General features: G+C 44.7%; 1 protein-coding gene across 1 annotated transcript; it reads left to right on the forward strand.

Annotated features, from left to right (window-relative positions):
- On the forward strand, positions 1-1,895 carry LOC130724758 (uncharacterized). The gene is made up of 3 exons (XM_057576042.1): positions 1-34; positions 176-1,208; positions 1,892-1,895. The coding sequence occupies exons 1-3, from the start codon at positions 1-3 to the stop codon at positions 1,893-1,895; spliced, it is 1,071 nt and encodes a 356-aa protein (XP_057432025.1).
- The last annotated feature ends 9,415 nt before the right edge of the window (positions 1,896-11,310 follow it).

Here is an 11,310-nt window from a genome sequence, read left to right on the forward strand (position 1 = left end):
ATGAACTTCACCAATGCCGAGCTCCTGAAAGCCCGTGAGAGGAAAATTGCCCGTTTTTCCCCGAAGTTCAACACTGAGGGCGACGGGAAAAAACGGGGCGGTGTTGAGAACCAAGCCTAGGGCACTCAGGCCCCCAAGAGGAGGAGATTAGTCAAAGTCTCCTCCGTCGCCTCAGGGCCTGCAGTTGCCGGCTCCTCCAACCCCGGCGCTCAACCCACCGCTATCGCTGTGACCAAAGGCAAGAATGCTGCCGCCACTGCTGCCATTGCAAGCTCCAAGTCTCCGACTGACGGGACGAGCCAACTCCCTGCCGCCGAAGCTTCCGCCGCCGCGGCCACTGAGCCTGTCACTGTCACAGCCCCCGATTCTGCTGCCGCTGGTACAACCACCGCTGCCGCCTCTAAGTCCACCACTATAGGCGCCACTACCACAACTGCTGACCAGTCATCAACTGCTGGCATAAACGCCGCAACCGCCGGCGCGTTCACCAACGCTTCCGCCGGGGAGAAAGAAAGAGAAAAAGAAATAGAAAACCCAAAGTCTCCCCCGCGCCAAGTCACACCTCCTAGCCCGCCTCCCACGAACGATGGGCGTTCCATGTCTCCCCCGCCTCGTCAAGAAGAAAGATCCTCTCCCGATGCCGCCACTACTTTCGAGGCAGCCCAGATTGAGCAAGCTCCTGGCAACAGAGGTGGTTCTTCTAGCCACTTCAATATGCTACCCAATGCTATTGAGCCCTCAGAGTTCTTGCTCACCGGCCTCAACCGTGACGTCATAGAAAAAGAAGTGTTGAGCCGAGGCATTAACGAGACCAAGGAGGAAACCCTTGCTTGTCTTCTACGTGCTGGGTGCATCTTCGCCCACGCGTTTGACAACTTCAACTCCGCAGCTGCTGAAGCTGAACGGTTGAAGGCTGAGAGTGCTCAGCACCAAGAAGCCGCTGCTGCTTGGGAAAAGCGCTTCGACAAATTGGTGGCGCAGGCGGGAAAGGAAAAAGTTCATGCCGACAAGTTGATTGGCGCAGCGGGAAACATGATCGGCGAGCTGGAAGGCCATCTGAAGCTGATGAAGGAGGAGGCGGACGACCTTGATGCAAGCCTCCAAGCTTGCAAAAAACAAAAAGATCAAGTAGAGAAGGACCTGGCTGCCAAAGGCGAGGCGCTGGCTGCCAAGGAGTCAGAGCTTGAAACATTGGGCGCTGAACCGGAGTTAGCAAAGAAGGCGCTGGCGGAGCAGGAGAAAAAGTCTGCTGAGTCTTTGGCTTCGGTGAAGGCAGATCTGGAGGCGGTGATGCGAGCTACTTCTGAAGAGATCAAGAAGGCGAACGGGGCTCATGGGGCAACCCTCGCCGCGAGAGATGCTGAGATTACTTCCCATCTTGCGAGGATCAAAGAGCTAGAGGGCGAGCTGTCGGTGGAGAAAGCCAAGGCCACTGAGGCGAGGGAACAAGCCGCCGATATTGCCTATGACAATCGCGAGCGCGGCTTCTACCTCGCCAAGGACCAGGCTCAACACTTGTTCCCGAATCTTGATTTTAGCGCCATGGGAATAATGAAAGAAATCACCGCTGAAGGACTAGTTGGTCCTGATGATCCTCCTTTGATTGATCAACACCTCTGGACCGCAACTGAAGAGGAGGAAGAAGAAACAAGAGAAGAAGAAAGGAATAATGAATAGTGTAACTTTAATTTTTACCTGGCCGTTACCGCCCTCTGTAATGCACTTTTCTATTATTTCCATGTGTAAGTAACCTTTTCGCCATTGCTTTTATATCGCTTTTAAATACTTTGTAAATTTTGTTGAATGATTGCTTTCGCCGTAAATCTTTTTGTCGCCCCTTCGCAAATCGCCGCATTCTTATTGTTAAAAAAATTAAGAATGAATTTCATAGTTAAACGTCCCGACGCACCGGAGTAATAAAATACTCAACATCCTGAGTGACCAAGCACTCGCCTTCCACCTTATTCATTCGCCGACCTTATATCTCGCGCTATTTTTCACGCGTCATGTAATTGAATTACGCCTAACGATTTCGTGCATTAATTTTAACTAGGGCTTATTGCTTGACATTTCTCCGTCAAGACTTTAAACATTTTCCACAAAGGGATAAATGGCCTCCATTCTTGTGGGCTTCGCCCGGGGCTTTGCCCGCTCGGGGCTTACAATGCTTGGGTCCCAATGGCCATTTGGGGGTCCCAAGACTTTTGCCTAGTTAACAGCGCTCGTCGTATTCCGGCGAGACTTACCCAGCACATCGTTTACGGGACCGGCGATCACATCAGACTTTCCGGGGGGAGATTCCCAGGCGTCAAAGGCCATTTGTGGAATCGCCGCCACCTTCAGGGTTCCAGCAAGCCCCTTTGGGGATCAAGCTTGTCCCACCTAGTGATCGCCGTAATTCTTTACATCGATCGGCAATTCCGATCGTCAGGGAATCCCTGGAATCTTTGGACATGAATTTCATGAATTTTCATTTTATTGATGGAGCGCCTCGTTAAAAAACTCCTTTCAGAGAAAAAGAGCACGCTTTTGTCATGGCGATACATTGGAGAGTTTGGAGATATTTTTAGAGAAATTGAAGACATCTAACTTTGGAGAATTCATCTTGTTCATCAGAAGTTCTTCCTTGGAGCTTTCCACCTTTCCACCTTTCTCGTCCACGATCAACTGTAATAATAGCGCAGGCTCAAACCGTTGAATGACCTGGGTAGTCGCCTTCCATCAAGCTCTTCCAAGTGATAGGCCCCTGTACCAAAAACTTTTACAATGCGGTAGGGACCTTCCCAGTTCGGAGTCAGCTTGTTTCTTGGGGTTCCTGATCGCCACTTGAGGACCAGATCGCCAACTTGCATATCCCGGACGCGAACCCTGCTATTGTACTTGGCGGCCACGCGCTGCTTCATCGCCGTCTCTCGAATGTGCGCCTCGTCACGCGTTTCAGACAAGAGATCCAACTCCATCGCCATATTGGCTTGATTCTCGCCCTCAAAATCCGGTTGAGTCCGCCAAGTGAAATTGTCAATCTCCACCGGCAACATAGCATCTACCCCATAGGTCATTCTAAAGGGAGTATTGAAGGTATGAAAAACGGTAGAAAGGGGGGGTTTGAATAACGTTTTCAGTACAAAACTTCCACCTTAAAGATTTTGACAAATCTTTCGAGAACTTAAGTGCTAAAGATAAGAGATAGAGAAGCACACAAGGATTTTATCCTGGTTCACTTGATAAATCACTCAAGCTACTCCAGTCCACCCGTTAAGGTGATTTCTTCCTTCTTAGAATGAAGGCAATCCACTAATCAGGTAAGAGTTACAACTGCACTTGAAACCTACAAGTGACTAACAATTACACTGACTTAGCTCACACTAAGATTCACTCTCTTAGTCTTCTCTAGGATCCGATCAACCTTGATCTCCTAAAGGAACTAAACAAACTGTTTATCAAAGAAATGTTTACAAGAGATTTGCTTCTAAAAAGCTAATAGTAAACTCAATGAATTTCAGATGAAAGAAAGCTTAGAATATTTTGAATATATCTTGTGCATATATCTTGCTTCTAGCAGCTTCTTTCAATCTTCAGCCTCTATATAAACTCCAAGGATTAGGGTTGAGCAATGCATGGAAAATGCTACCGTTGGAGGGCAGTTCTGGAAAATCCAGCTTCTGCTGTGGCTGAGAACGTTAGGTAGGTCGTCAGGAAGGTACACTTGCTTTTGTACTCGGATAGTGACTTGACCTTTTAACCTAGGAGGCTTCTGATCAGAGAAATGCTTCGTATTGGAACTTGTGAAGCCGGTTGATCAGAGTCAGAGGGAAAGCACAGATCCTCTGACCATTGTATCTTCTGATTCTGAACTCAGAGGGAAGAACATGGCCTTCAGAGTTTCTTGCTTCTGGACTTCAGAGTTTCCACTATTCAGCTTCTGGATCTTCAGAGTCTTCTACACCATCAGAACATCTGAACCTTCAGTGTTTCTTGGTTATCAGAACTTCTGGATCTTCAGAGCTTCTAGTGACTGAGTCCTCATCAGAGTTTGTATAACTTCAGAACTTCTGAAGCTTTTCCACTGTTCATACTGAACATGGTGAATGCGAAAGCGTTGCTTGGGTTACTCTTTATACACAGTGCTTCTGATTTGTGTGAGATTGAGTTGAGGTCAGAACCTACAAATAGCACACTCAGAAAAACACGTTAGAGTACCACAATTGTTCATATCAAAAGGTTAACTTGTAATCATCAAAACATAGAGTTGTACTACTAGATCAAAACTTGATCTTACAATCTCCCCCTTTTTGATGATGACAAAACTAAGATTTTTGATGAACAATTCTTAAACATTAAACTGAATTCACTCAGAGTTTAGAGATATAGAATAAGACTTATCCTGATGTGAATAGTTTATCTTGCTCATTCTGAATTCAAGTCACTGCTTGATTCTGAACTTAGCTCCCCCTGAATCTAATACTTGATGAAAACGTTAGTAAAGTCTAGATTCTGAGCTAAATGATATAAGAGTTCAGAGTGAAAAACTTATGACATAGATGAAAAACGAATAATCAGAGCGCATAAGTAATCAGAGTCACGGACGAGGTATCAGAGTCTTGGGTATCAGAGTCAACTTAGAATCACTTCAGAAGAAGTGAAATGTATTCCTTGTATTTGCCCAGTGACACATCTATGGTCATGAAGGTGGAACTCTTAAAATCTCCAAAAGAAAAAATAAATCACACTAACATATCTTACACATCAAAAACTGGGTTTACTCCCCCTTTTTGTCATAAGCAAAAAGCTTGGGGTGTGAAAAACTTAGCTTGAAGTACAAGGTACTCCCCCTTAGAGAAGGTCTAAGTTTAAGGAAAATGTAAACGATGCAAGAATCAGAGTTAGGCGAAATAAATAGAGGAGTTAATGCAAGAGAAGAACGTTTACCACCGGTCAAGTGAGTAAAGAGAAGGGTCAGTTACCAAGAACTTAACCTCGAGAAACTGTAAGAGCATTAACTGTCAGAGAGAAAGTGAAGCCTATATAAAGCGTTGGAGAGAAAGGTAAGCTTCACACCTCGAACAATTTTCAGTAAAAAGGAATGGCATCATACAACGTAGCACTAGAAGAGCTGAGGAAGAAGGCCTTTGAAGAGGACTTGTTCCTGAACATCAGGCATCCAGAGGGTACAACGACCATCTCGGAGCTAACACGGACACTGCTGGAAGAGGACCTGCGTCCAGAGTTGGAGAGAGACCTGAAGGAATTTCTTGCCTTCGTGGAGGAGGTGCAAGAACTCAGCCGGCTTGAACTCAAGCTGCTGGAAGAAAAAGAGATCTTGGAAGAGAAGCTCAAGACTTCAGAAGAGAGTCTGGAGAGGGATGAGCTAAAGGTCAGCCTTAACAACATCCAGCATGGACTGGAGCGTCTGGAGAAAGATAGGTCAGAGCAGCGCCAGGAGTGCAGAAGAATGAGGAGAGATCCTCCATTCTAGACTTTTTAGAGAAGTAATGTATGATGTAAACAAAAAAAGATTATGAATAAAACGAGTTTAGCAAACATATGTGACACAAGTATATAGATATGCATATATAATCACAAACGAACAAATTAAAAAAAAAGGAAACAGAGTTTAACAAAAGGAAAACAAAGTTAACGAAAAAGAAGGAAAAAAAAAGAAGAGATCCTAAAACTAAGGTTTGTCAGTGCGTCGCAGAAGTTCCATCATCATGTGCTTCATCTCAATCAGCATGGATTCATGAGTGTCAAGACGCTGTTCCATGATGTCGAGTCTGGATGAGCTTGTCTGAGTAGAACTGGAAGGAACATTCTGAGTAGCTTGAGGATCTGGAATGGAAGCAGAAGCAGCAGGAGTAAACACAACTGGTGCAAGTGCTTGGCATCTAAGAGCTTCAGCCTCAGCTTCAAGTCGCTCTGCCTCAAGTCTGGCTTGTTCAGCTTGAGCTGCTGCAAGAAGTGCAGCTTCTTCTGCTTGTTCTTTCTTTCTCTTGGCTTCTTCAATAGCTTCAAGAAGCTTATTTCTCTGTTCTAGTTCATGAAGAGCCACCCTTCTAGCAAACCTTTGCTTGGCAGCCTCAATGCTCTGACTTCCCTCTGCATGCAGGAGCTGCATCATAATTGGAACTTGAGCCACTAGCCAAGTGCTCAGATTGTTCCACTCATCAGCCACACTTTCAGCATTCTCACTGAGGTCAGTCTGACCGTGCACATTGCGGAGCCTCAAGGAGGCTTCATGATAGAAAATATTGATGCACTCAGAGAGAGATGTGGGTTGAAGGTGAGTATAGGGAATTATGGAGAGGTTGGTTTCAGGAGAGGCTGGGTGATTGCTGCTATGAGCTTCAGAGGCACCTTGTGGAGAACCAATGTTAATCATGGGAGCATTGGGTTCAGAGGTTCCAAGGTGAGGGTCTGAAGTTTCAACCAGAGGTTGAGGTGATCTAACCGAGGATTGGTTAGACACTGAATGTTCGGGTTCAGGTTATGGTTGAATAGGCTCTTGTTGGTCAGGGACAGGGTGAGCTTGTTGAACCAAGGGGTCTGCCTCTTGTAAAGGATTAGCCAAGATAGGTTCATCTGGGTCTACTAGACGTTCAGGTCTAGGGCCAGGATATCTCCTAGGGCTTGGACAAGTTAGGTAATATTCTTCCAAGGTAGACACCTTTTCTTTTCTAACCTCCATGAATTTTCTAATGGATTCAGAGTTATTGGAGGGAGAAGAATCAGCAACATTGGTTGGGAAGGATACAGGTGTAAAGGCTGTTGAAGAGTCTGTATCCGTGGTTTTGGCAGCAGGACGTTCTGATGCTCTGGGAACAGAGTGATCAGACGTTCTGGGTTGTGGTTCTGTTTGATTTGGCTCGGGTTGGTCATGGATGATGGGTTCAGAAGATAATGGGTCGTACGGAATGGTGAGGAGAGAGGTTGGTTCTTCTGACCTAGAGGGTTGATTCTGAAGCAAATTCCAGAGAGGTGCTTCAGTAGGAGAAGGTTGAAAGAAGGAAGATCTTGGGGAATGTGGTGGAGTGGTGGTTTGTGCGGCTGGCTGGGATTCAGGAATAGGAGTGAGGGGATTGGAGGAGTGTTTGAGCATAGCAGAAATAGGGAGTGCATCAAATAAATTCAAATCATCATCAGAAGCAAGTGCAGGCTTACTTGAATGTGCTGATGATCGAGTCACTCTGGCAGGAGGTTCAGTCCTTCTGACCACTTCAGCAGCTGGTTCCACCCGAGTAGGCTTCACCACGATTCTGACCTTCTTCTGCTTCTTCTTTGGAGGACCATCCTCACTATCACTATCATCACCATCATCAGGCTTTCTCTTCGTCTTCTTGACCAGAGGGACATCAGATTCCTCTGAGGATTCTTCCAGAACCATCTTCCTCTGAGCTTTCTTCTTGGGAGGAGAAGGAAACTCTGGAGCTGGCGGTAGTCTGCTGACGAAATCATCAAGGTCTATTTCGAATCCTTGAGCCCTGAGGTCTTCAACATAGCATCTGATGGCGTCAGGATGGTCTGCTTGAGTCCACAGAGGGTAGTCATTCAGAGGCATCCTTCTGCTTCTGATCTCAGAAGATGTGTCTTCATGAGCAGGAGCAATCTTCTTCTGGACCAAACCCATCTTCTTCAGAGAGTTTGCAGTGAAGACATCACTGACAATTGTGCTCAAATCCTCTGTGCAACCAGCATTGATCAGATCTTGCACCAGGTTGCTTTCAATGAGAAAGTCTGAGAGCAGCCTCCCAAAAGGGATATATTTGATTGCAGACTTGATGGAGGCGGTGGTGCGAGACTTCCGGATGCATTCCTTCAAGTAGGAGAACAGGAAGAAGGGAAGGCAGATCTTCTCCTGATCTTGGATGAAGAACAACATCACCTTCTGGTTGAAGTTGATGTAGTCTGGAGAACTGCCCTTCGGTCTCTGGTTTATGCAGTTGAGCAGGATCTTGTGCCAGATCCTGAGTTTGGGATGAAGATCCATCACCTTATAACTCGTCTTGCCCGGTTTGAAGGTGGTGTACAGGGTCTGGTTGACTTTGTCTTTGGTGCTGGGTTTCAGCTTCGATTCCGTCAGTTGGAAACGATACCCATAAGCAGTATCTGCACCCAGCAAGTTCACGAAGGACTTCTCCGTGATGATGATCTTTCTGCCAAGAATGTAAGAGACCACCTGAGTATCATCGCAGTCGGCGTGCTTCCAGAATTCCTTTACCAGTTTCTCATACACCGGACCTCGAAGTCGGTTGAAGTAGTTTCCCCAACCTTGAGCTTGGACTTCAGGACGAAGATCATACCCATTTGCAGCCAGATTGTCGAGGTCGAATCTCCATTCTGCCAGGACTTGAAGTTCCTCAGGAGAAAATACGCAGTGAACGGCACAGCCCCGTTCTGCAATTGGAACAATCTGCTCTTGAGCTTGAACTTGTTCTTGTGCCGGGTTTTCAGAGCCCCTTTGACCCGTTGCTAGACCAACTACCATGTGAGAGAACTGAGGTGCATCTGCAGTAGATCTTCTGGTTTGTCTTACCATTTTGAGGAGGTTGAAGGTTTGAGGTAGAAGATGAAGGTTGAAAGATGAAGAGAGATCGAGAGAGAAATCGAGAAAAAGGCGGTTTTGAAAAGCAGAGAGAGCGAGAGTGAAAACCGGAAGTGAAAGAGAACGTGTGTGTATAGTGGGTTTTATCAAATAACCGTTGTTGATTCAAAAAGCACTTTAAGATCAACGGCTGAAAATTAAAGATAGATAGTAACAGTAAAATACACAAATCACACACAGGAGATAAGCATATCTACACGCAATCATAACAGACTGTCACACGGGCACAAGGAACTATGCATCAGAAATTCTGACACACATGTTGTTGTCTCAGCGTCAGAGTCAGTACCAGTGGGAACACACACTCTGATTGAGTTACCTTCTGGACTAGACATCTTCTGATCAAGAAGTATCATAGTCAGAGGTTCTGATCCATCTTCACTCTGGACAAAAGTCCATGTTTAGATTTTTCAGAATAAAATTAAATCTATCCTCTGCTAAGGGCTTTGTAAAGATATCTGCCCATTGATGGTCAGTATCAACAAACTTCAGAAGAAGTACGCCCTTCTGTACATAATCTCTAATAAAGTGATACTTTACCTCAATGTGCTTTGCCCTTGAATGCAAGATAGGATTCTTACTCAATGAGATTGCAGCAGTGTTATCACAATAGATTGGGATATTGCTCTCAAGGATCTGATAATCCTCCAGCTGATGTTTCATCCAGAGCATCTGAGTGCTGCATATTGCTGCTGAGATATATTCTGCCTCTGCAGTTGATAGTGCAATGGTTGATTGCCTCTTGCTTGCCCATGAGACTAGATTGCTTCCCAGAAATTGACAATTTCCGGAAGTACTTTTTCTCTCTGTTCTATCTCCAGCATAATCAGCATCACAATAACCTGAAAGCTTATACTCTGATGTTTTCTTATACATCAAGCAAAGGTTAGTGGTGCCTTTCAGATACCTTAGGATCCTCTTAACAGCAGTTAAGGGGGATTTCCCTTGGATCTGATTGGAATCGAGCACATAAATGAACACTAAATAGTATGTTTGGCCTAGATGCAGTTAAGTATAGAAGTGAACCTATCATGCCACGATAGAGCTTCTGACATACTTTACCACTTTTATCTTCTTTCTCCAGAATGCATGTAGGATGCATTGGAGTCTTGGCCACTGTAGATTCCAGCATATTGAACTTCTTCAGAAGTTCTTTAGTGTACTTGCTCTGATGGATATATGTTCCTTCTGGTGTTTGATCAACTTGTATTCCCAGAAAGTACTTTAATTCTCCCATCATACTCATCTCAAATTCAGCCTGCATCATCTCAGAAAATTCTTTGCATAGAGATTGATTAGCAGAACCAAATATAATATCATCAACATAGATTTGCACAATTAAGATATCATCTTTATAAGTCTTGCAAAAAAGAGTTGTATCTACTTTACCCCTTACAAACTCATTCTCCAGAAGGAATGAGCTAAGTCTCTCATACCATGCTCTGGGAGCTTGCTTCAGACCGTAGAGTGATTTCTTCAATTTGAACACATGGTCTGGTTTCTTTTCATCTTCAAAACCTGGGGGTTGATGAACATAGACTTCCTCTGAGATATAACCATTTAGGAAGGCACTCTTTACGTCCATCTGATGTAGAACTATGTTGTGATTTACTGAGAAGGAGATCAACAGTCTGATTGCCTCCAGTCTTGCTACCGGAGCAAATGTTTCAGTGTAGTCTATTCCTTCCTGCTGGCTGTAGCCTTGAGCAACTAGCCTTGCCTTGTTTCTAACTACATCTCCTTTCTCATTCAGCTTGTTTCTGAATACCCATTTTGTTCCAATAACATGGACACTCTCAGGCTTCTTTACTAAGCTCCAAACATCGTTCTTGGAGAATTGATTCAATTCTTCTTCCATGGCCAGAATCCAATCCTTGTCCTGAAGAGCTTCATCTATGGACTTGGGTTCAATTAAGGACACCAATCCTTTCAGACTCAACAAGGTCTCTTCAGAGGGTCTGAAGGCAGATCTTGTTCTGACTGGTTCGTCTTTGTTGCCCAGAATCAATTCCTTAGGGTGAGCTGCAGTGATTCTGCTCTTCTTCAGAGTTTGTGAGTTAGAGGGACCAGCTTCTTCCTCTGGTTCATCTTCCTCTGGCTCAGCTTCCTCTGGAGCTTTGCCTTTGTCAGAAACATTAATGCTTAAATCTGCAAACTTTTCAACTAGCTTTGACTGGTCAGAGTCATGCTTATCATAAAATCTAACATGAATAGATTCTTCAATAGTCTTAGCGTCAGTATTATAAAATCTAAAACCTTTAGATCTATCAGAATAACCAAGTAATAGACACTTAGAAGACTTAGCATCAAATTTATGCAATCTATCCTTAGTATTGAGAACATAACAAACACAGCCAAAAGGATGAAAATAAGAAATGTTAGGTTTTATGTTCTTCCACAATTCATAAGGAGTCTTATTCAGAATTGGTCTCACAGAGATTCTGTTCTGAATGTAACATGCTGTATTTACTGCCTCTGCCCAAAAGTGCTTAGCCATGCCAGTTTCTTGGAGCATGGTTCTAGCCATCTCCTGAAGAGTTCTGTTCTTCCTCTCAACAACACCATTTTGTTGAGGAGTTCTGGGACAAGAGAAATCATGTGCAATTCCATAGGAATCAAACAGACTCTCAAACTTATCATTCTCAAACTCTCCACCATGGTCACTTCTGACACGCACAATCCTACAAGCCTTCTCGTTTTGCACTTGAGCA

This window comes from Lotus japonicus, chromosome 6 (genome assembly GCF_012489685.1).
Source record: "Lotus japonicus ecotype B-129 chromosome 6, LjGifu_v1.2".
Lineage (NCBI taxonomy): Eukaryota > Viridiplantae > Streptophyta > Magnoliopsida > Fabales > Fabaceae > Lotus > Lotus japonicus.

Coding starts and splice junctions, on each gene's coding strand:
- LOC130724758 (XM_057576042.1), top strand. CDS start 1: ATGAACTTCACCAATGCCGAGCTCCTGAAAGCCC. Junction 35..175: donor TGCCGAGCTCCTGAAAGCCC/GTGAGAGGAAAA, acceptor CCGTCGCCTCAG/GGCCTGCAGTTGCCGGCTCC.